The sequence below is a fragment of the Polyodon spathula genome, chromosome 7 (assembly GCF_017654505.1).
Source record: "Polyodon spathula isolate WHYD16114869_AA chromosome 7, ASM1765450v1, whole genome shotgun sequence".
In the NCBI taxonomy this organism is placed as follows: domain Eukaryota; kingdom Metazoa; phylum Chordata; class Actinopteri; order Acipenseriformes; family Polyodontidae; genus Polyodon; species Polyodon spathula.
In genome coordinates, this window is record NC_054540.1 from 35,365,891 (window position 1) to 35,393,047 (window position 27,157).

At 38.2% G+C, this 27,157-nt stretch overlaps 1 protein-coding gene across 3 annotated transcripts in view; it reads right to left on the minus strand.

The window, feature by feature from the left end:
• Positions 1–27,157, minus strand: part of LOC121318589 (voltage-dependent L-type calcium channel subunit alpha-1C-like) — a 378,812-nt gene that overhangs the window by 113,964 nt on the left and 237,691 nt on the right. For all 3 annotated transcript variants that reach the window (XM_041255428.1, XM_041255429.1, XM_041255430.1), the window contains exon 4: positions 8,064–8,203. In XM_041255428.1, coding sequence (XP_041111362.1) covers positions 8,064–8,203 — 140 coding nt within the window. The remainder of the gene's footprint in view (positions 1–8,063; positions 8,204–27,157) is intronic.

The window sequence follows — 27,157 nt, forward strand, 5'->3', positions numbered from 1 at the left end:
AAGTTGAAAAATATCTCAGAATAGCTTTACTTTACCCTCGTGAATTAACTACAAAACAAAGAGAGCAGTACAGTAATTAAATTTTGTGTGTATTTCAAGTAAAAACAAAGCAGACAACACCTTTTTTTAAAAATAATCCCTGCCCCTGTGTCTTTGCAATAAATAAAGTGGCCATAGACATGCATTCATAAAGTAATAACATTGGTTTTTAATTTGAATAAACACTTAATAACCAATAAAATAAATGCTAAAAAGAGGGTGTTGTACCCTGAAAAAAAAAAAACAATATTTCATGATTACTATATTAGTCATTTATTTTAGTATGACCTGTATCATAATATTTCAGACAGAAATCTGTCTTTAATTGCTTATAATATATATACCATAGATATATATAATATATATAGATATAGGAATTATAAATATATATTATATATCTATATATATATATATATATATATTATGCCAGGCACCCGGCCGGTGTATGGCCTTTTATTTTTTGTTTTCTTTGTTCTCCTCGATAGACTTGGACTCGCCAGCAGCAGGAGAGGGACGAGGAGCTGCCGACGCCCGAGCGAGAGAGGGACGAGGAGCTGCCGACGCCCGAGCGAGAGAGGGACGAGGAGCTGCCGACGCCCGAGCGAGAGAGGGACGAGGAGCTGCCGACGCCCGAGCGAGAGAGGGACGAGGAGCTGCCGACGCCCGAGCGAGAGAGTGAGTTTATTTATTAAAATTATTATTATTTTCCCCTGCAACCTGTGTCTGTCCCTCTGTTGTGCTTTCATCTTATCTCTTATATATATATATATATATATATATATATATATATATATATATATATATATATATATATATATATATATATATTTTGCAGTGGCGGTAAGAATACAAGCCTACAGCTTTTATCTTCCAAAATACATGGCTATTTTTTTAGTGAACAACAACACTCACCAGCACATGGGGCTGATCTTAGCTGACAGTCAGAGCACACCATGAGAAAACTCCCCACTGCTCTATGCCTGCCAGTGGGATGCCGGCAGGACACATGCCCCACTCACAGCAGCAGCAGTGACAATGTCAAGCAGGTGAGAAGACAAGCAAGGGAAAGCGAGCAGGGTAAATCTCGCTGCCAGCCTCAGCGACAATATATAAAATCTCACACAGATAAAATAATTTCTGACGGACACGTCATTTATTTATTTTTGGCCTTATAAACTTTTGGCCATAGCTGTATCTGTATGTGTAGAGAGCAGTGGACACACACACACAGAGCAGAGTAAACACAGAGTCTGTAGAGAGCAGTGGATACACACACACACACAGCAGAGTAAACAGTCTGTAGACAGCAGTGAACACACACACACACACACATCAGAGTAAACACAGAGTCTGTAGAGAGCAGTGGACACACACACATCAGAGTAAACACAGAGTCTGTAGAGAGCAGTGGATACACACACACACACAGCAGAGTAAACAGTCTGTAGACAGCAGTGAACACACACACACACACACATCAGAGTAAACACAGAGTCTGTAGAGAGCAGTGGACACACACACATCAGAGTAAACACAGAGTCTGTAGAGAGCAGTGGACACACACACAAACACACACACACACAGCAGAGTAAACACAGTCTGTAGAGAGCAGTGGACACACACACAAACACATCAGAGTAAATACAGAGTCTGTAGAGAGCAGTGGACACACACACACACACAGCAGAGTAAACACAGAGTCTGTAGAGCGCAGTGGACACACACACACACACAGCAGAGTAAACACAGAGTCTGTAGAGAGCAGTGGACACACACACAGCAGAGTAAACACAGAGTCTGTAGAGAGCAGTGGACGCACACACAGCACAGTAAACACAGAGTCTGTAGAGAGCAGTGGACACACACACTGCAGAGTAAACACAGAGTCTGTAGAGAGCAGTGGACGCACACACACACATCAGAGTAAACACAGAGTCTGTAGAGAGCAGTGGACGCACACACAGCAGAGTAAACACAGAGTCTGTAGAGAGCAGTGGACGCACACACACAGCAGAGTAAACACAGTCTGTAGAGAGCAGTGGATGCACACACACACACACAGCAGAGTAAATACAGAGTCAGTAGAGAGCAGTGGACACACACACAAACACAGCACAGTAAACACAGAGTCTGACATATAGGCTTGCTGGTGCCGAGGCCAAGGAGCTGGCTTGGTTTAGAATTCAGTTGGCTCATTTGAGAGATTTTGTGGTATCACCACTAGTGTCACCTGAAACACTGCTGTGGGCTGCTATGCAATTATCAGTACATACTCTGGAGCCAGGCTCACAATGGCTGTGTGCAAAATGAGCAGCAGCATCGCGCTGTCTATCAGAAGAGAAATGTGCAATGTGTACCATGGAGGCATTGCAGTGTGGAGGCAATGAGGTTCAGCTTTACTGATTGAAAGCTGCTTTCTAAACATTCTTCACACATTTGAAATGTGTACATTTAATGCAAGACAAGTCAGGATTTTTAGAAGAAAATGTTACAGCTCACATGGGCAATGTTTGGCACAGATTTGTCTTTTTCTTTTGCAGTAAAATGACACTGTGTTCAGCCTCTTTGGCAAATGGTGTATTATGTATGTGAATTCAGGACTAGAATGCCTAGAATGTGTATACACCTTTATAACAGTGAGGGAACATGCAAAGGTATAGATTTTTAACGTTTCTTCTAACACAATCCCAAAAACACCATTCTCAGATATGTAGGTCAGTTCTATTACTCCAAAGGATTGAGACTTAACATGTCTGCAGTCTAGTTCAGGATTCACTGCACCTGAAAGTCCACATTCAGACACTGAAAGAGACACTTTGCCATTGTCAAAATGTTTCTCCTTCATGTAGAACTGCCATTTAAATAATTCAGTATATATTCTGGTTTATATACTATAGCACTGGACACAAAGGACAAACATGTATTCACTGTAAATGACCACTGCTTAGATCTGTGACAGGGTGCCCCGTCCCCTTATGAATATTTGTATTATTGTATTGTTGTGATTGTTATGGTGATGGGTGTCATTATTGTCATCTGTGTTGTATATGTGTGTGTGTGTGCGTATTGTTAGTTGTTTCTTATTGTAAAGGGCGAACAGAACAACCCTTTCGCCAGTGTTTGTTTATGTTTGGGAGATTGTGTTCACGTAAGAATGAATGTATGTTAACTGATCTCTGTAAGAGTGAATGTATGCTAATGGATCTCTGTAAGAGAGAATGTATGTTAACTGATCTCTGTAAGAATGCATGCTTGAAATGAAAATCCATGTGCGTGTATTGTGTTATAGTAAGTGTCTTTGTTTTTTTGCTCACGTGCAGTTGGAAGCTTTGGTGCAATTGTGTGATGATAGATGATGTATTTAAGGGGAACAGGTGCACTGCATGTGAGTTGAGAGTTGGGAGTCATGTGCTGTGAGAGAGACCGAGAGTGAGAGCAAGGTAAAAATAAATAAATAACAATTGCTATTGACGCTGGTTCGCACCAGCGTGACACTTGTTAGTGTGTTTTGTTTAGTGATTTGTTTATTTTGGCCATTGCGCCATTTCTTTTGTGTTTTGTTTAAAAGTACATTGTTATTTAATAAATGGTGAGCGTCACCATGTCTCACTCACCCCTCAATTGCTTTGCTTGTGTTTACTTCCTGGTCTGACGTCACCCCTGAAGCCATTCTGTCACAATATCTTCATTTTGTTTCATGCGTTTAAAGAAAATGGGTCACAGTCCTTGCCCACAAATTCTAATTGGGCTTCTTTAGTTCACATGAAATGTTTTTGGGCAGATGTCATTTTCAGTGTGGTGTGAGTGTGCTTGCTTGGTGCAGTGAGCTGTTGATCCGTAACACAGGATCAGTGTTAGTGCAGGTTACGGGCTAGGAGACAGCGAGTGACCGACCTCCTCAGAAAATCAGTGGTGCTTGTTCACTGTGTGCAGGACCTCGAACCCCTGGAGGGTGTTGATCTGACTGAGAGTGGTGAAGCTCAGTGGGACTATTGTCTATAATAACATCTTAGAGGTGGGACAGGTAAAAAAAACATCAGAAAAGTGAGCTCTTACAAGCAGGAGTTGAGAATCATATAGAGCTAAAACAAAGAGATAATCGTTCATTTGGAAGCTTTGCACACAAGATTCATTCATAATCTGTAAATTATGTGTGTAAACTGGTTAACATACCAGGTTGTGGACTTGTACAAACAGCACAAAGAGGACAGCTTTTAAACACCTCAATCTTGATGCTGATACACATTATGCACTTAGGTTTAACCCTTTAAGGACTGTGATCGGGTAAACATGATAAAAACACACTTAGTTTCTTGAACTTACTGGGTTGCAATACTTTGCAGCACAGCTTGTTAATGGATAGGGGATTGAATTTCAATGCCTGCTAGATTTTTTTTAGTGATGTCAATGAGACTTCCGCACCTTGCGGAAACAAAACATGACACAAGAAGTTGTTTACAGCTAAGAAAAAAATGGGAAAACACTGTAGATCCAATGTATTTCACTGTAAGTTAATTTAGAACATGTATTCTGCCTCATGTGTTTTATTTATATATATATATATATATATATATATATATATATATATATATATATATATATATATATATATATATATATATAATGTATATATATATATATATATATATATATATATATATATACCATATATGATATATATATATATATATATATCATATATATGTATATATATATATGTATATATATATATATACTATATATATATACATATATATATATATATATATATATATATATATATATATATATATATATATATATATATATATATATATATATATATATATATATATATATATATATATATATATATATATATATATATATACACACACACACACACACACACACACACAAACAGTACTGTGCAAAAGTTTTAGGCAGGTGTGAAAAAATGCTGTAAAGTAAGAATGCTTTCAAAAATAGACATGTTAATAGATTATATTTATCAATTAACAAAATGCAAAGTGAGTGAACAGAAGAAAAATCTACATCAAATCAATATTTGGTGTGACCACCCTTTGCCTTCAAAACAGCATCAATTCTTCTAGGTACACTTGCACACAGTTTTTGAAGGAACTTGGCAGGTAGGTTATCCCAAACATCTTGGAGAACTAACCACAGTTCTTCTGTGGATTTAGGCAGCCTCAGTTGCATCTCTCTCTTCATGTAATCCCAGACAGACTTGATGATGTTGAGATCAGGGCTCTGTGGGGGCCATACCATCACTTCCAGGACTCCTTGTTGTTCTTTACACTGAAAATAGTTCTTAACGACTTTCGCTGTATGTTTGCGGTCGTTGTCATGCTGCAGAATAAATTTGGGGCCAATCAGATGCCTCCCTGATGGTACTGCATGATGGGTAAGTATCTGCCTGTACTTCTCAGCATTGAGGAGACCCTTAATTCTGACCAAATCCCCAACTCCATTTGCAGAAATGCAGCCCCAAACTTGCAAGGAACCTCCACCATGCTTCACTGTTGCCTGCAGACACTCATTCGTGTACTGCTCTCCAGCCCTTCGACAAACAAACTGCTTTCTGCTACAGCCAAATATTTCAAAGTTTTACTCATCAGTCCAGAGCGCCTGCTGCCATTTTTCTGCACCCCAGTTCCTGTGTTTTCGTGCATAGTTGAGTCGCTTGGCCTTATTTCCACGTCGGAGGTATGGCTTTTTGGCCGCAAGTCTTCCATGAAGGCCACTTCTGACCAGACTTCTCTGGACAGTAGATGGGTGTACCAGGGTCCCACTGTTTTCTGACAATTCTGAGCTGATGACACTGCTGGACATCTTCCAATATCGAAGGGAAGTAGGCATGGTGTGTCTTTCATCTGCTGCAGTAAGTTTCCTTGGCCGACCACTGCGTCTACAGTCCTCAACATTGCCAGTTTCTTTGTGCTTCTTCAAAGGAGCTTGAACAGCACATCTGGAAACCCCTGTCTGCCTTGCAATTTCTGCCTGGGAGAGACCTTGCTGATGCAGTATAACTACCTTGTGTCTTGTTGCTGTGCTCAGTCTTGCCATGGTGTATGACGACAGTAAACTGTCTTCAGCAACCTCACCTTGTTAGCCGAGTTTGGCTGTTCCTTTATTCCTCCTACACAGCTATTTCTGTTTCAGTTAATGATTGTGTTTCAACCTACATATTGAATTGATGATCATTAGCACCTGTTTGGTATAATTGGTTAATCATACACCTGACTATATGCCTAAAAAATTCCTGACTGTGCAAGTGTACCTTGAATTGCTGCTGTTTTGAAGGCAAAGGGTGGTCACACCAAATACGGATTTGATGTATATTTTTCTTCTGTTCACTCATTTTGCATTCTGTTAATTGCTAAATATAATCTATTAAAATGTCTATTTTTGAAAGCAATTTTACTTTACAGCATTTTTTCACATCTGCCTAAAACTTTTGCACAATATATATAATGTAGCAGGGGGGAGATCTGTGCTCACTCTGCTGGCGTGTTCATGGTGCTGCAGGAGGAGGGCAGCAGACATCCAATACCCTCCTGACGGTCATGGCAGTGACACGGAGAGTGGGGGGAGAGGGTGTGTGGCTTTTCCTCTCTCTGAGTGGCTGAGAGGGAGGACTTGGGAGAATTGTCAGCCCTATTGAATAACACTCTGCTGTTTCCTCAGTTCTGCCCCTTTAAACCAGATCGAGTCTGAGGAAGTGGGGCTAGTACTGACTCTGGTTGGAACAGACATGGAGCGAAAAGAGCAAGACTCCTGCGAGAAGACGCAGAAAAGATAGAGAGAGAACGGGGAGTCCTTGGGCAGACCCCAATAGTGTGCCAGGTAGTTGAGGATGCAGTTGAGTAGGATGGAGACCCGAGCCGTACGGGCAGTGACGGCTGGGGTGACGCTGCCCAGTGCAGCACCTTTTTATTTGTAGTTTGATGATTGTGTTTTATTTTCATTTTTTCTTTCGCCTTTGGTTTTCACTATTCTTTTGAGCACCTGCAAGTGCATCTGGACTGGTATTGTTTACCGCTTGCAGTATTCCTGTGGTCCTGTTTACCATAGTTGGTAAGCAGGCCATGGACAACAGTGCCCTCTGCGGGCTAAAACAAAGCAGCGACTAAAAAGAGTCTGAAACAATGAAACCTGGCACCTGTGTGGTGTTGCAAATACATTCCGTCTCCTGTGTGTCAGTGAATCACCCACCACTCTTACACTATACATATGTGTGTGTGTGTGTGTGTGTGTTTTTACAACATTTATAAAACGAGTAAACTTTTCATGAACAAAATTTATCAAGTAAGATTTTTTTTTCCTTATTACTGATAATAATGAATTAAGAACTATTTTTATTTAGAAATATTTATTTTGAGAAAATAACAAAGAGTTGTGTCCATTATTGCTTAGAAAATAAACGTGTATTATGCCATTGCAATCACTCAGGTGAAACAATGTCTTGTAATTTGCCCAAACATCAATATTTTTCAACAAAACCTTCAATTGTATTGTAAGATCCCTCATGTCATAGAATAACACATTTTTATACATACTAATAAAAAAATACTTAAAAAAACAAACAAAAAAACTAACAAGTGCTTTATAAATGTTCCCCAGAGTGTGACACAAATTCCAAGATTCTGCTGTAAAATATAGATTTTAGTGAATTTGTATAGAAAGAGAGTCAACTACAACCAAAAAATAAAACTGGTCCTGGGGGAGCATCCCACTAAAAAACTCTTGGTATTTAAAAGGGTCAACACACAAACACTCAAGAGGTTTTACAGAAGTACATATTGGTAACTATATTTAATATCTATAACATGAACTCTCAAATGAGCTAATGCTCTTAAACTAGCGATGGTTTACCCCAACAGGGTATCAACTCAACCCCTAAGTGAAGCAGACAAATATCTTGTCTAGTGCTTTATAAATCTAAATCTAACTACGATCACAAATAACAAAATAATATTGAATGTGATAAAACTCCAATTAAACAAGGAGACTGAGATACTCACCCTACCACCACGATAATAAAATCTAGTAAATTCCATCCATTGCGGAGGTATCCATTGGGGTGAAACAGAAGTCCATAGGCTATTACTTTTAAAAATGCTTCCACTGTGAAAATGATGAGGAAGAGATATTCCACCCGTTCCTAAAACAAGACAGAGAGAGAGAGAAAGAAGTGATCAGATTTTTTTTTCCCCAAACACTTCCGAAGCAGCAGTGGGATAATCTTGAGGGCGCTCAGGCGAGACGCTGCAGAAGAACTGGAGGATCATATAAACATCATGGAGTTACTCAAGCAGTGAACCCAGGCAAGGCAGGAGCTAATGTTAAAGTGGATGCACGTTATTGTTCGTTTTTTATGGTTCTTCCCTTTAACCCAGTGTCTCTGCAGTAATGGGGATTAACAGCTACTCAATCATTTATGATATTTCTTGATCCCAGCAACAGGTACAGCTTTCAACAGCTCTCCAACAACATAATAACATATATCTAGAGATGCCCAAATACCGTTCAACTTGAAGTCATCCTCCAAATAATAAAAACTGCCAATGCTTTTGCTTGATAATACAACACCAGACAAGTTGGAAGCCTTTAGATTGCAGTGTATACATAGGTGTATAATTACACTGTAATGACTGGTTAATTACCAATAGTTCCTGCACATAGACCTAACTACATTGTGTTACCAAATGAAATTACATAGTCACACCATGCCTCAGGCCATTTCTACATTATTACAACAGTTATTCATCAAGCAGTGGTCATGTAAGAGCATGAAACCTAAGTAGTTATCCACGCATTACCATGTAATTATGTGGTTATGTGTGCCCTGTAATGGAAAGTTCTACCTACAAGTCACATTACCTAGTTTTCACTGAATCCAAAAATGATAAACAGTTACATCAGTCGCCCAGAGCCCATTCATACTATCACAATCCAAACTCAAAAAGTCACAATCAATCAAACTCTGCGAGGGTCCTCAAGTCAGGAAGACATTTACTTCCTGAAACTGATAAACTTATAACGGTTAAGTCAGACAACTTCCATTTACTTCATCCTGAGACTGATATGCTTATTCTAACGGTAAAGACAGAAAAGTTCAATTTCAGGCTCTATAAAATATTACAAAGTCAGGAATGTAAGTAACAGCCAATGCAATATTTTTGTTTAGCTGTACCTGAGAAATCCAGTTTAAACTAATGCAGAGATTGCAAGTTCTAAGCCCTCTCATGGCTTTTAAAACACTTCATTCTTCTTGTGTGTGGAGCCAGGGTGCTCAGAGCTTTGTATCAACACTGCCTCTAGCCAACATGCACTTCCCTCACCCACAGATATATTATTGTTGTCGGCTTGCTGTGGAGCAGATAAGAGTTTTGTTTTTTAAGGATTAACCACGCAGACTAAACAAGGAGATCTTTCTATGCCCGATGTAATGTTTATTTAAGAAAAATATGAAGGGTGGCCAAATGTGATTCTAATGCAGTTGCAAGTGATTCCAATGTTGTTAGAATTTACATGTAATTAGCCCCATCAAGAACACAGAGGAAATACTTGAATCAGATGGGTTAAGAGATGAGTACAGTGTGTTGGTTCTAGAAATAGCCTGTTCATTGAAAAACTATTTCACGAAAACACATTTTACAGTCAGTCTACTGTTCTCCACAGTGAACTGTGCAAAGACAAAGGCAAAAAATATATTTAAACAATAAAAACCAGCAATATATGTATTGGAGCATTACGTGAAGTGACTTTACAAGCAACTTTGTTTTCCTTTCTGAAAATGTTTCATTACTCTGCCTTCAAAATAGGGCCCCGGATATAAGGCTGTTTCTGGAGCAAAATTAATCTGAAAACATCTCTTGTAAATTCACCTGTATTACTGAAGACCTGTAAGCCTGTGTATTCTCATAACACCCACTATATTGCCCAAATGAAGTGTTAAATAAAGAGGCTACACAAATGAGAACTAAAGAGTTTAATTCCTTCAGTCAGACAAGTCTTCACTAATGGACAGATTATTTGAAATAGTCTGTTAGTGTGCATTGTAAAGGGCATTCAAATGCAGAGCCAAATGGCAAAAACAAGAAATGCGTACATAAAGAACAAAAGCAATAGAACAAGAAAGTAGGTCTTGTGGTCTGACATCTTGTGCCCAAATTAGAGTAACGTCAGCAGATTGTAATTCCTCACTGAAAGCACTGACAGTGCACCTTGTTACAGGGAAGAAATTGTGTAGCTGGCATTATTCCTTTGTATAATCAAACTTTTCTATTGACTCAGGGATGTGAAAAGTCTGTGGTACAGCAAAAAGAGACGGGGGATTGTACTCTTGTGAGAAGCTTGCTGAACTCTGAGTTGCCATAAAAAATGTTGAATAAATCCATTTTCAAGGCATTTTTGCAGGGCCCTTAAAAGGGGGGAGTGACTAATGCACCAGTGCGACGTACGCGCAAACTAATGTACCAGTGCCACAATAGGATTACTACAGCCACGGTTAGGTCTCACACAAACTTAACTGTCAACAACCCCATTTACTTATTCAGGATCTACAGCATTCAGGTCATGTTGCTAGGTAGAAATACAAAAAAAGTTGTAATTAAGTTTTAATTTCTTACTCTCAATAACCTTAGTCATTTTGAATGTTAAATGCAAGCTATAGTTTAGTTATAGTTAGTTATTAGTTTAATTTTAGTTATAGTTATTATTACTGTTAACTAAATATAATTGTAGTCATTAGTACAGTTAACAGTTAAGGTGATGACCTTGAAATCTGTTGAGGTAAAAATAACTTTGGTAATGCCAGGCGTTATCCCTCTTCACAGTACACTCCTGAGGATAGCCAACCACAAACATGTACTGATCACAGATTGCCATTTACTAGCCAAGTCTTGCTGTACAGCCCTCCAGCCACTTTAATACTCACAGGCTTTCCAAGAGATCTGGAGAAAACATACAGTACAGCCATATTTATAAAGCATTTACCTTTTTTCTTTATTAGTAAACAACACAATGAAGTTGGAGTGTCAGATGCATCTTTAATGTGCTAATTTAACAGTTCCTGTAGGCAGTTCAAGTATTTATCTTTGATTTTGGTTGAAAATGCTTTATGAATATGGACCACATTTAAACAAAAACTCTTATTAAATTGTACATTTTCTATAGGCTTACATTACCATGCCATATTCAAATTCATCCCATACATGTAATATAGCACTCCTTTTGTTTGATTAACTTTGATTAAAGAATTTACTGTTTTTTTCGATCTTTATTTTTTCATTCAAGCAGAGAATGATTAAATTGACCTTTATGCTTTAAAAAAACAAGACTTTTTATGCCACTGAGTAATGCCCCATTTAGCAAAACCCCTTTATCATATTCAACATGCAACAAAACCATGATTGCCAACATTCTAACTGAAATAACATTTGGTCACAGCTGAACTAAACATATAGATAAAGATCCTATACACATTTGAAAATTGTCTCAAATAAACCGCAGAAACGGCAGCAAATAAAAGTGTATTACACAGACATTTATAGAATAAATTTACAGGTAAAAATAATATGCACAGAGCAAAACTAGAGATAGCTGAACAGAACTAGCTAGCAGTATTATTCGGAGTCTGAGGTCTGCCCCTCTCCTGCTTCAGCACAGCTGGACTCACTGGAAGGCAAGACAGACAGGCCCGCTTCGTCCTCCCATGGAGACTTCAGCGGTCGATCAGGATGGTATTGTGAACAATATTCATTACGAGTTTTTCTTGCGCCCCATTTTCAAATCAAACCAGTAGCTGTCACCGTATACCTATAGCAAGAGCTTGCCTACACATTAACCTGCTAATTTCAAAGTAGGCACTTTGAATGACAGGCGCTGTAGCTGGCAAATGAACGTGCACAGGCATTCTAGCGCTGCTTCAGTCAACGAGATCTGTCAAAACAGTATGAAATGACTGACAGTGAAACTACAGTAGCCTATTAAGGGACCACTGAGTTGTCTGACAGCGACATACAGCCATTCAGAGTGGAACGGAGACTGGACAGACAGCAAGTATAAAAACTACACAAACTAGAGATGATTTCTAAATTATTATTTTTGGTAAGAAAATAAAAAATAGAGAGTGGTTTTTCCGAAGTTTCTCCTATTTACATTTATTTCAGTCAAACTCATTTTTTGGGAATTTGACATTTCACGAGCTTTACCGATTACAATCAAAAAGTAGCAACCCTAACTATAATTAAATGTTTATTTATCTTTTTTAGTTACTATTTCGTTATCGTTTTACTTTATTTTTAGTTACAGTTATAGTTACTATCAACGGATATTACAGTTAACTAAAAAAACACTGATGGAGACAAAAAAAATGCAGAAATAAAAACAAGCTAATGGGAGGAAAATGTTTATGACCTGATGTATAAAACATTGTTTTTGAATGGAGTACTTGGAATGACTTTAATACACACTGTAACTTGTTCTACATGTCACTGAAGCACAGTGGTGCACTGTGTATAGTTATGGTTCTGATTAACAAAGAAAAATTAATATATTTGTACTGCAATTGTACTGCACTGTATGTAACACTAAATTGTTTTGTTTACTGGTTATTAAATGGTGAATTGTTTAGTTTATTGTTTGTTTTTTGCTTTTTAATTGATCAGGCAGCACTGTTTAATACTTTTCTTTTAAATTTGAATAAATACAACAAATTTGTAAAAGCCAATGCAGTGGGAACTATTGTCTATGTATTGTTTTGGAAAAAAATGTTTGGGTACTTGATAAGCTAAAATAAAATACTGGTAGTTTAATACAGATGTGATGTGGGTTGTATAGTATAACCTGATTTTACGCTCTGTTAATTATTACTATTTAAATTTTGAAAAACAAACAGTTTGTTGCAGTTTAATTAAAAACAAAAAACAACACTGTAAAATTATTAATGGAATTAAATGTTGCAAACAAGGATTATTTCAAAAATAAATCTGTGTATCTTTGTCAGTGTTGAGCATGCAGGACCTATACAACAATTGATTAAGAAAACTAAATTATCGGATCATAGATATTGCTCTTATATGCTCATCGAGTCTTTGAGCAGTGAAGTAAAGTTGACTCAGAGATAGACACTTCAGTCACACAAAACAAAGAGTCAATTAAACTTTCTGCAAGCTAAGACAACATGCCAAAAGAATGGAATATCTTGATTATCCTATACATAGTTATAGCATTCATTTGTCAGTCAGTTGCAAATTTACGGCTTTCCTTTTTTATTGTTCCCTCAGAGATCTCAACATCTAAGACTAAACAACATCAGAGCTGAAATGTGCCACACAGAGTAGCCTTACACTTCTTCAGATCCCTATGGGAGCAGCATGCAGTAGCAGTGCGTCAGTAAGTAAACCATGCGGAATAGACTGGTAGCACCTGGTTTGTGATTGCTAGCTGGTTATTGGGTGGGTAAGATTGAGGTCTGGCATGGCAACGAACGAAAAGAGCGCTTCAGTGTGGTTAGGTGGTATCAGAAGTGATATCAGGCTATGAGATTTGTATCCATGAATACTTTGGCGCATGTAGTGACAGAAGCTGAGTTGAAATTGGATTTAAAATCATATACACTATGGACAGTTATAGTATACTGTATATCACTTATGACAGTTATCACCTATGCTAAAGAAACATCCCAATTGGAGAAAAAATGAATACTTTGCCATGGCATATATTAAATACAGTAGAGTGGCAAAAAAGGGCTACATTCTTCTGATTATATTTGTTACTGAGGCACGCAGCATTATGCATGGAATCAGGTGAAATAGCATATGTGTGGCAAGCCGGGGATGGAAATAAAACTCCTATAGCATAGCAAATTCACCCGTTCCAGGTTTTAAGATGTGCTTGATTAGCTCCACTGTATTGATAACAAGCTCAGGTGAGTCTTATTAAACCAGGAATGGCTCAAACAATGGAAGTCTTATTTCCATCCTTGGAAGCTGTGATCCAGATTTGAGGTTACCACATTGGTTACATCACACACTGTAAGCAAATGTCCTTTCTGTATCACACTAAATAAGCCTTCCTTAATACACTGTTCCCAACATCAGAACAGGGAGCACCTCTCAAGTCCCAAACAAGTCCCCACCAGCCATGATGTTGAATTACCACATACCTACCAGGACACACAGCTCAAGGAATCCACCACCATAATAGTCAAGCTGACACACACTTCTGTCAGTTCGATTTACTGTACGAGTGCTGACCTTTCTCTGTGCCGCTGCCACATGTGTCTGATTACTGGGTCTACTTTCAAACAGATGTTTGGAACTAATTGTTTGGTTTGGACCACATCCAAATGCACAGCCAGCAACTCTGGAATTGCAGTAATAGTGAAGACAGGATTACACAATGGGAGACTGACTTCCTACAGATCTAAAGAGCTACACACACATCTCTCATTCCACAGGCTGAATGATAACTCAATGACTCATGTATGGAGGTTTACTGGCAGAAAAAAAATATATATTATAAATGATTAAACTATGAGTGATTTATTACGCTATAGCAGACACTGTAATGCTGTAAAAGTAAATATTGATGTTTGCTGTAGCCTAACAGCAGTTAAGCAATGTGCTACAGTGCACTCTCGTCATTGAGGTAGTACAATTTTAAAGCACTGTAGTACAATTTTAAAGCACTGTAGCATAAATACAGGGGCATACAAAGAGTTGTATTGAAGGAATCTAAGGCTTTAATGAGTACAAAGAGAGCATATATATATATATATATATATGAGGTATCTATATATGCTACATGGTGCATTTTAGTTTTTAAACAAGAAGTTTTAAAAGCATAGAAAATGAATGCATTTTGAGCAGTCTAAATTCCAAAATCCAATTTAATACAGACTGATGTAAACTTCAACAATACAGGGACATAAGAATGATGTTAATGGCGCATTACATACAGTTTTTACTCAAAGAGCCCAACAGTGGAGGTATTTATAGCTCTTTGATGCCATGGTAGCCAGCCATGTATTTCTCTTTGAATTCAATGTCTTTGTGATGTCATTCACTATGGTATCATGGTATCTAATCTATTTATCCATTTATTTTATTTTATTCTTCTATAGTTCTTCTAGTGGTTCTGTATTCTTTTATATAATGATGTACCTGTCTCTCCTACATATTTTATTTTATTACATTTTATGCAAAATATACCACACAAAGGTTGCTATCCTTTGCATGACAGATTTTTTAAGAGTGAATATTTATTTTCTTTATTTGCGATTTCACTTTTATCTTTACCAATATCAATGCACACTTTACATGTGCATTTACAGGTTTCAATGTCCCTTAATGTATCTATGACCCCTTTATGTTTACTGTGGACTGAACTGACAGCAAAATTTGCATCCCTTCTAAAAGCTATGTTCGGTGCTTTCGGAAATAAATATATTTTTTTTTCAGAATTATGAAGTATGCATAAATGCTTCGAAACTATTTTTGAAATTTTGGGTAATAATTTAGACTGTGTCATTATTAATGGTACTCTCTCAACCCTCTCTTCCCTTTTCTTATAATCAAGTAGTTCGTTACTATTGAGTTTGTTAACTTTTCTCAATTTAAATTTTATTTTCATTAAATCCTCTTTTGTTAAGACTTATTTTTAATTCCTTTGTTTTTTATATTCATTTTTATCAGAACAGATTCTTTTTTATCCTTATACCCAGTCCTTTAGGAATTGCTCTTTCAGTACAGATAAGACGTGCAGAAGACATATGTGGTACCGATGCATATGAATAGGTTTCGAGTAAAGACCTGTTTTAATAGATCCTTGATCAAGTTTAACCAAGGAGTCTAAGAATTCAATTTCAAATATTGTTCCCCTTCAATCCACCGAAATGTTAGGGTGGATATCATTTGCTAATTTATGAAATTGTATCATGTGTCCATATTCCAAATATGTCATCCACATATCTTATGTATTCTAATGGTTTCTTGTCTAGTTTACTCAGTAACATTTCTTCCCATTTGCCCATATATGTGCTTGCAAAATACATGCCTAATTTTGAGGCTACTGCTGTGCCATCATTCTGTTTGTAACTTCTATTTCCAAATGTAAAATAACTTTTCTAAAACTATTTTGATCATATTTAATATTTCTTCCGTCGGTATCATGTTCTTATCCATTTTCCTGTGCCTCATGTTTCTAAGGTTTTTTGGAACGCTGGGGTACAGGGATTTTACATCCATGCAAAAAAAATATTCTCTAGAACGTTAACCTTTATATTACTCCTTTTCAAAAATGTTGCGTCTTTAACATAGCTAGGCAAGCTTTTACCATGTGGCTGCAGCTCCAATAACATGTGTTGGGTTATCAGCTGTGCTAATAGTCATTCGCATTGGGTGTTTTTTTCTGTGCATTTTTGGGTTACCTCTAAAGCCCACCACACACAGCCCGACTCAAGCCATCCAGACTCATCTCATTTGAGTTTGCACAGATTGAGCGTGCTCAGTTTTGGTTTGACTTCACAATTGAGTTTTTCCCAGCTGGGTGTCGCACACTTCAAAGACTGAATTACTGACCACAACTAGATACTGGTGATTACTATGTAAGCAAATTTAATGAATTCTGCCCTGTGAACATTTTTGTACTAACTTAGCCCAACAGAGCGACCCTCACATTATGCATGTCATCATATGCTGATTAGACGGTGGAGACACAAAAGAAGTGCTTAGCCTATTAATTTAGCTATTGACCATTTACACCATGCAAACGTTTCAGGCAGCGTTTGACTTTTTGTATAGTTTGTCTGCTACACTTTAGCCTGTGGTAAATAAAATTCAACCTGTTGATTTTTATTTGACTTTGTTGTTTTTTGCTCAGCGTGTGGATCTAGGGGCTTGTGATTTGTGACCTATTGGAGATTGATGCACCAGTTACTACTTCTTACTACTTAAGCAATTCAATACTAATGTACTTTTACCTGTGGAACTAAAGCTGTCAATATTCCGACATCTCGTATGACAAGTCACATGACAAGCCATGTCACTTAAACCTGCTTCACCATTAGTTGACACCCTTATGACTAATTGGTCTCAGTCAGTCTTGGTTGGCAAGTGTCACACAGACAGACTGATCACATCTTAACGAAACTGCGTCTGAAAAAGATTCAACATGTTCAATTTTTAAATCTGAAGACAATCCGACTGAAATCTACATAATCTTGGTTTTAAGGGCTTGCACGCTGCTACGATTCATCCAGACTCTGTACCCAGTTGAGATGAGTCGGGACGGCTTGAGTCGGCTTGTTTGCGGCGGGCTTAACCAAACCTGTTCTTGGATTTTGCGGAAGCGTGTATAATGGTTCCTGTTCCTTTGAGGATAGGTGGTGCTGGCTCCGCCCATATAGTGTGTGTGTGTGTGAGAGAGAGAGAGTACACAGGGAGAGTGTAAGATGGAGTATACACGTGTTGTTGGTTTTTAATGGGCTCCATGTTTATGAGCTGTAACAGACATAGGGATTATTATTATTATTATTATTTTCTACCATTCTGATTGGGCTCGGATTAATCTGTTGCGTACCCCTTGAAAGGACTTCCATTAATAAAGTGCATATATTTGTTCTACACATGTAATTTTTCAATTATTTCAATAGAAACACATTTTAATAATCTATCGGCCAAAATTCTCACTTCTTTTATTATGCTACTATTATTTTTTACTTTTTCATATACATATTTTGCAATTCAGTCCCTATTGCTTTTATGTAATCATCTTTGTTGATTACTACCACCCCAGAACCTTTATCTGCTGGTCTTATAATGATACTATCATCCCCTAGTAATTGATTTGGATCTTATATATACAGTGGCTCTCAAAAGTGTTCACCCCCTTGGACTTTTCTACATTTTATTGTGTTACAATATGGAATCAAAATTGATTTAATTAGGAGTTTTTGCCATTATATATATATATATATATATATATATATATATATATATATATATATATATATATATATATATATATATATATATATAATCCGTCTTGGCAGAAACTCCTAATATATATAATATAATAATATATATATATATATATATATATATACAGTGCCTTGCTAAAGTATTCAGACCCCTGACCAATTCTCTCATATTACTGAATTACAAATGGTACATTGAAATTTCGTTCTGTTTGATATATTTTTTTAAAACACTGAAACTCAAAATCAATTATTGTCAGGTGACACTGGTTTTATGTTGGGAAATATTTTAAAGAAAAATAAAAAACTGAAATATCTTGCTTGCATAAGTATTCAACCCCCACACATTAATATTTGGTAGAGCCACCTTTCGCTGCAGTAACAGCTTTAAGTCTTTTGAGGTAAGTATGTACCAGCTTTGCACACAATGTCAGAGTGATTTTGGCCCATTCTTCTTGGCAGATTTGCTCCAGGTTGCTCAGGTTGGTTGGATGACGCCTGTGGACCGCAATTTTCAAATAGTGCCACAGATTCTCAATGGGATTGAGATCAGGACTTTGACTGGGCCACTGTAGAACATTCACCTTTTTGTTCTTGAGCCACTCCAATGTTGCTTTAGCCTTGTGCTTGGGATCAAAACTGAAAGGTAAATTTCCTCCCAAGCTTCAGTTTTTTAGCAGACTGAAGCAGATTCTCTTGCAGCATTTTCCTGTATTTTGCTCCATCCATTCTTCTTTCAATAGTCACAAGATGCCCAGCCAAAAAGCTCTCTTGGTCTCATCTGACCACAAAAATTTTTCCCACATCGCAGCTGGGTCACTCTCATGCTTTCTGGCAAACTCCAGACGTGCTTTCAGATGGTACTTTTTGAGTAATGGCTTCTTTCTTGCCACCCTCCCATACAGGCCAGTGTTATGCAGAGCTCTTGATATGGTTGACTGGTGCGCCATTACTCCACTCCCAGTCACTGAACTCTGTAGCTCCTTCAAAGTGATTGTTGGCCTCTCTGTGGCTTCTCTCACAAGTCTCCTTGTTTGAGCGCTAAGTTTTGAGAGACGGCCTTATCTTGGCAGTGCCTGGGTGGTGTAATGCAGCATCCACTTCCTGATTATTGATCCAGCTGTGCTCACTGGGATATCCAACCACTTGGATATTATTTTGTACCCTTTCCCTAATCTATGCATTTGTATTACTTTATCTCTAACTTCTGTAGAATGCTCTTTTGTCTTCATTTTCCTTCAGATTCACAGCCTTACCAATGATCCTTCAACAGTGGGGTTTTTATCCAGAAAATGTGACAGCAACTTTAATGGTTCACAGGTGGAGGCCAATGGTAAGGTAATTCTGTCCTTGTTAGGGCAATTTCTTTCATCGGTGCAAACTGGGAGCTTCCACAGCACAGGGGTTGAATACTTATGCAAGCAAGATATTTCAGTTTTTTATTTTTCTTAAATATTTCCCAACATAAAACCAATGTCACCTTACAATAACTGATTTTGAGTTTCAGTGTTTTAAAATAAAATATCAAACAGAACAAAATTTCAGTGTACCATTTGTAATTCGGTAATATGAGAGAATTGGTCAGGGGTCTGAATACTTTTACAAGGCACTGATATATATATATATATATATATATATATAAATTCAACCAATAGAAGATCTACATTTTCTCAGCAGCAGTCCAATCATAAGTGAGCGAAGGCGGGACATAAACAGTTAAAAGTCTTCAGTAGGTTTAACCAATGGGAGAGTCATAGATTTGCCCCTTGTTATGCAGGTGTCCAATGATGAGTGAGCAGAGGAGGGGGATAAATATGCTTGGGTACGCTGTATAAGAATGGCTGAATTTCGTGCGATATGCTAATATTAGAGACCATTATTGAGAATTATATTGAGAACTTTGAAGTAATATTTAGAATTTCTTTTTACAAATCAAAATAAAAAATGTCATCAGGCAATGGAGACATCATAGTCGATTTGGTTACGAATCAATTTTTAAGAAGAACTTTCTCAGAACAATTGAAGAGTGTTAGAAAAGGAGGTATACACCAGAAATACCCGAACTGACACAAGAAGGGAAGGGTATAGTCTGTTGTTTACCTTGGCAAGCAAGAACTGGCATTCAGAGGGCACGATGAAGGCACCAATTCCTCAAATAGGTGCAATTATGTGATATTACTTTCTCTGATTTCTGACTATGACAGCATGTTAAGCAATCGCTTGTCAACAGCCACAGTATTCTTGGGTACCTGTAACAAGATTCAGAAGGAATGAAAGCAGAAGTACAGGAAAGAAGCCACGTACAGAGCTGTAATGGTAGAGCTCAGCTCTCTTGTGTTTGCAGGTATGTGAACAGTTGTTCTGTGAAAATGTGTTATATTTACTAAAATAAAAATGCTTTTAAAAAGACCAAATTCCCATTGGGCTCATGTTTTATTATTTTTCATATTCTATTGATTTTTTAGTAATTCTATGCAGGACAGCCACTATAAAATTGTTACCCTTTTTAAAAATGTGCATGGATTAATTTACCGACTATTGCCCACTAATTAACCAATCACAATCTTGTACCTACAGACAGCCCTACCACACACACGCTCACACACACACACACACACACATATATATATATATATATATATATATATATATATATATATATATATATATATATATATATATAGGGTGCTGTAGACACACACACAACCCAATGCAATGAATCTCTACCTAGCATCTGATGAGGTAATGATACTGACATCAGCATAACACGTGTACTTACCTCTCCACTACAGAGCTTGTACTTTTATGACCAAAGTGATGTACTGTAATTGCTACTGTTATCCACTCCATCACTGCCATTCCTACTCCAGGGAAGTTTAGGAGAATATATTGGTACCAATTTAGTTAGGGCTCTAATGTAACAGTTAGTCTCATAGCTAGCATAGCCCAAGCATACTGTTCTGGAGTATAAAATATACCCTGCTGACCAACTAAATAGTCAATATCTACATTCACACTTGGCTTAATGTAAGGAGAATGGCACCTCTGACAGAAGTAAACACGGAAATCGGATATGTTGAAAATTAGGCATAAATGTGAAGGGGAAGAACATGAAGTTTGTATTGTTAATGATTTTTCTGCCGGGTTGAAAACAAATGTAACCACATAAGTTACTTTTCATACTGGTTTAACTATGCCCATAATCCAGCAGTGACAGAGAATAATACAATGCAGCCCTGTACCAGATGTGTGGTAGGTCCAATTGATCTAATAGTGGTTGTACCGAATATCTGACTGTATATTACTTGATGTTGCAGAATGTACTTGATGTAGCAGAGAAAGCTGTCTCCGGTGTTCAGGCTCTTTCGCGGTGTTCTGAAGGGATGTCTCTGCAAATCCAATTTGGAGTTAACTAAATTGGCATTTAATTGCGTTGTAACAGGTAATTAAGAGTTATAAATCAACTCTGAACACATAAATAGTGATTTGTGCAATCTGGTATCATGCTCTCAAGCTCCAGAAATATACAATATAAGCAAATACCTTGATAGCAAGTTCCTTGGTAGCAGGGCTCCATCCTACATTCTTGCCAGTAAGCCCCTTCTTGAAGTCTGGAGTGGACAGGGGACTTTGGTTTCCAGGAGCCATTCCTTTCCTCTCATTCAATTTTAAGTTGCATTCTTCTCCTCTATTGATAGCTAAAAACAACTTTTGCTGTGTGGTCTTAAATTTCCAAGAATGCAAATACTCCCTTATTTTCTGTCATCCACAATGTTTAAACACTCAATGGAAGGCTGTATAGAAGTACTATACACAATTTACTGTAACTACCAGTACAGTGTTCCCCTATATAAGACTGTGGCACTGTTGCCCCGCCCCTGTGTATTTCTGTATGTTGTGTGTTGTGTGTTACTGTTGGTGTATAGTCATTGGTACACGGGATGTAATACAGCCGTCTTTGTGACACGTGGTGTCATCGTGGGATTACCAGCGCCTCCTAGATGCAGACAAGAGCAGGAACTGCAGTTTCTTGTTTAAAAAAAAAATAAAAATAGAAGTCGCTGTCAGGCTGTGGGACCGGATCCAGAAGAATGCGGGGCTGGAGGCCCAGTCCATGCCCATAGCCATCCGGGTCCTGTGGCTGATGGACAGGGAGTGATGGGAGACCTGGGAGCGAAAGCACACACCCAAAACCCTGGAGGAAGGTGTGGAGTTGGTCTTCTGCTACCTGGAGGCAATGATAAAGGGAACTGCAGCTCAGGTAGCAGGGTCTCCAGAGAGAAGTCATGGGCCAGTCTGGAGTACGATTGAGGGAGACCGCCCATTGACTAACGATGGATCATCCGGTGGTGCCTTCCCTCTTTCACTAGCAGAGGGAGAATGCATTCTGTTTCCATCTCCACCAGCAGATGAAGAATGCCTGCTGTCCCCATCTCCACCAGCAGAGAAAGAATGCTTGCTGTCCCCATCTCCACCAGCATAGGAAGAATGCCTGCTGGATTAGCCCCCAGAGCGAGAGGGAGAGCCGCACCAGTCCCCTGCAAGTGAGCGAGAGTCGCACCAGTCCCCTGCAAATGAGAGAGAGCCGCACCAGTCCCCTGCAACAAGGGTAGACTACACGTCGCTCCCACCTCCATCGTCAGGAGACTACACGCCGCTTCCACCTCCGTACACCTCCAATGCCAGGAGCAGAGCAGCAGGAGCTGGCTCTGCCTCCGCCACCTCCACCATCAGGAGCAGAGCAGCAGGAGCTGCCTCTGCCTCCACCACCTCCACCACCAGGAACAGAGCAGCAGGAGCTGCCTCTGTCTCCGCCACCACCACCAGCAGAGGATGAATGCCTGCTGGGTCCGTGTCCACCAGCAGAGGGTGAATTCCTGCTGGTATCACTTCCCCCACCAGCAGAGGTTGAATGCCTGCTGGTATCACTTCCCCCACTAGCAGAGGATGAATGCCTGCTAAGATATACACGTTTATCATGTTTCCCACACAGCAATAGGTCTGCTCTATTTATATTGTGATTTAGACAGACACCGCTTTGTTTCAATAAGCGGTAAACTTAACACGCGCTGAAAGACTTAGGAGAGTTAGCACCTTTAAGTAAATATGGTTTTTATATCAAGTCCCTCCCTTGCAGTATTAGGGGAGAGAATTTGAATACATTTCTATGGATTACCATTATTAATTGTATGTAAATGACTCACACGTGATATCTTTTTCCACGTGATTCATTTTGCGTGCAAAGTCATTTGCCGTTGGTTAGTGAATATAGCAGGTGCACAAAGCACCCAGTAAAGGGCTTGCTGCGTGGTAAACTGGTTACCGCTGTTTAGTGCATGAGGCCCAATAAGTTTGTATAATTGAAATGTTTCCTTTTCTTACCCCTCTAAACTGTTTTGTTCCAGCTGCTGTATTTATTTTGACTGTCACTCATTAAAAGGAAAAAGTACTTCGAGAAAACCAGTTCTTAAATGCTATGTGAATGAAAAATAGGTCTAGTATGTCTATTTAGGAAAGATAACACAATAGACCAGTCTTGGGCAAACCCCTATATACAATAATTGTTTTATGATTTTTTTTTCCCCATATAGGACACAAAAAACTACTTAGTTTGAGCTATCTTTTTCCAAAGTAATTTATAGCTGAAAGAGTTAACATCACTAGAACCAAAGAAGCATGTTGTTTGGGCAGTCAGTCATAGCTTGGTTCACTGTCAGAAGAGCTCATTTAGACAGCACACATCTATTTCTGTCCTCTGCCCCAGTAGGACAAATGACAATCCTAAACGAAAAGAACAATAATTAATTGCACAGTTTATGACAGGTTACCCCAATGGAATTAACAAGGCCAAAAAAAAAAAAAACCCTCCCCTACCTAATCTAATTCCGTTTTTTTTTTCAGCTTTTCCCTGTTCAGGCAACCATTTCTTTTATAACTTTTGGAAATCCCTCACCCTTTCGCTTGACTGTTTCTTATAAGTTTCTCCATAGAAGAAAAAGAAGAAGATTGAGTCTGACAGTCCCTGGTTTGTGTTGCTGACAGAGGAGTAAAGTTTTTTTTTTTTTACTTTGTCCTGCCTGGGAGTCTGAAGAGGGATTCAGTTTTCACTGCTCTACCCACTCTTTATTTATACATTACGAATCAGCACGCGCCACGACAGACCCTTGAGACGAAACATTGCCTTTCAACAACATCCTGGAGCCATTGTTGAAATGACTGAATCCACAACACACTTCAACGACTGAATCATTCAATGACTGAATCCACAACACAAAGCGAGATAAAATGTTCAAACAACTGTGAGTAGTCTCAATGACTTGTTTTTTCTTTCATTTTTCTTATTTTTTGGTCTCTCGGCAGAGCTCAAAAAAGCAAACAAGACCAGTCTGACTGTTTTTTGCTATACATGTTTTACAGGATATACCAATAAAGTAAAATATGTAAAACACATTTACAAACTGGACCACTACACCTTTAAGAGTGATTCAAAATGTGACAGCCTAGTATAAGAACACAAGAAAGTTTACAAATGTGAGGAGGCCATTTGGCCCATATTGCTCATTTGGTTGTAGTAGCTTATTGATCTCAAAATCTCATCAAGCAGCTTCTTGAAGGATCCCCGGGTGTCAGTTTCAACAACATTACTAGGGAGTTGGTTCCAGACCCTCACAATGCTCTGTGTAAAAAAGTGCCTCATATTTTCTGTTCTGAATACCCCTTTGTCTAATCTCTGTTTGTGACCCCTGGTCCTTGTTTCTTTTTTCAGGTTGAAAAAGTCCCTTGGGTCGACATTGTCAATACCTTTTAGAATTCTGAATGCTTGAATCAGGTCGCCGCATAGTCTTCTTTGTTCATGACTGAATAGATTCAGTTCTTTTAGCCTGTCTGCATATGACATGCCTTTTAAACCAAGAATAATTCTGGTCGCTCTTCTTTGCATTCTTTCTAGAGCAGCAATATCCTTTTTATAGCGATGTGACCAGAACTGAACACAATATTCAAGATGAGGTCTTACTAATGCATTGTACAGTTTTAACATTACTTCCCTTGATTTAAATTCAACACTTTTCACACTATATCCGAGCACATTGTATATCCCATATGATATTTATAATGCAAATTTTTATTGCCTGCATGCAGTACCTTATCTCCATTAAATGTCCATCACTTCACTTTTCTCCATTAAATGTCATTTGCCACGTGTCTGCCGAGTTCTGAATCTTGTCTAGATCATTTTGAATGACTTTTGCTGCTGCAACAGTGTTTGCCACTCCTCCTATTTTTGTGTCGCCTGCAAATTTAACAAGTTTGCTTACTACACCAGAATCAAAATTATTAATGTAGATTAGGAATAGCAGAGGACCTAATACTGATCCCTGTGGTACTCCACTGGTTACTTCGCTCCATTTCGAGGTTTCTCCTCTAATCAGTTTTCTACATGTTAACCACTTGCATTTTCTTGAATCCCTACTGCATTCAGTTTGAGAATTATGAAAATAAAATATATTTGACAGTGAAAAGGAATTAAGTTTATTAAACTTGAAAACACTTAATTCTTTAGTCTCCAGCACTGTCAGTCTCTTACTCTACACGGACATGCGACAGACAGGCAGGGAGACAAACTCAAACAGCATAAAATCAATCCCTGAGATTCTAACGGCACTGAATATCTGGGCCTCCTCAATATTAAAGGCATTACATTGATCAATGTCTAAGCTGGAGCAGAGACATACTAAAAGCCCTAGATACCTTTTTTTTTTATTACATGGAAATATCCCATGGGTTTGAGGATTTTTCAAGGGTTTCCAGGTGGCATCGAGCAGTGTGAAAACCACCACAATATTGAATGTGAGAAACTGACAGTCCCAGCATTATATACCATATCTATCAAATACACCCATCTTTTCAACAAGATGTGCCTCTTGAAAATAACTCATCTTCTATACAGCCTCATAGTTCATGGGTGAAGGTGTTAGCTCACTCTGAGTTCTCTTAAACTGATTTGAACAGGGGCAGATAAAATACTGCCACCATTTAGATATTAGAGTTAATATATCTATTAGATATTTCACTTACTTTTAAAATACTAAAATACACGCACTGTTAGAGATGTAGGTTTTCACAAAGTACCCATTTGTAAATTACTTCAAAAGTGGCTCTATAGTGTCATGATGAACCCTGACCTTTGTGAAATGAGTTCTCAGTCTATATTCAGGTGAATAAACCATAAAAAAATAAAATAAATATGCAATTGTATACATTTGTATTGTCTGAACAAACACGGGTATTTCAAGTTTCATGTTTGACTATTCTTTAAAAGCTAATTACATAGAAAACAAAAGTATAATGTGTACCATATTATTTAAAAATCTCAGTGTAAAATAAACCAGTACCACATCAAATTACTGTACATTTAAAGAAAGGACAGAAACATAGTTTTGTACAATAGCATGTGTGTTGCATGATATCTTTTTTTTTCATATAGTGATTTATACATGAATGAAAACGAACATGGTCATTCTTGAAACCAAACACATGTCAAGCAGTGTTTACCAGCACTAATACTTTGGGACACATGTCTTAAACACTCCAGGCTAAAAGTGTCTGCATCCCAGTTGGAACAGCTGTTATTCCCCCTCCATTAAAATTACAGTTTGTAATGTTTATTTTTTTATAATTAACCCTAATTATGACAATAACCATGGCCCGGCAGCCCGGGGCCGGTAGAAGCACCACAGGCCTGACTGTCCGGTTACATTTTTTAACTAATTGTCACAAAGACGGCAGGAGTGGGGGACGTCCGACCAGAAACAGGAACCAGTAAATAAACAAAAGAGAGGTGGAGTTTGGTGGAGCTGAGCGAATGGCTTCGCTCAGCATTTAATGAGTGAACAGAAAAGACAGAAAATATACGGTTGTAACAAACACAAAAACACAGGACACGGCACATTCGCCAAAACAAAAAGAGACAAACAAAACGGACTAACACTACAAAAAACACGGTGAGCAGATATTTTAACTTTACGTTATTTTATTATTTATTACCTCCGTCTCCAATCCCATTCTCCACTCACTGAACACCCAACCCCAAGTGGGTGAAAACATGAAGCTTTTATGCAGCTGTACCGAGAC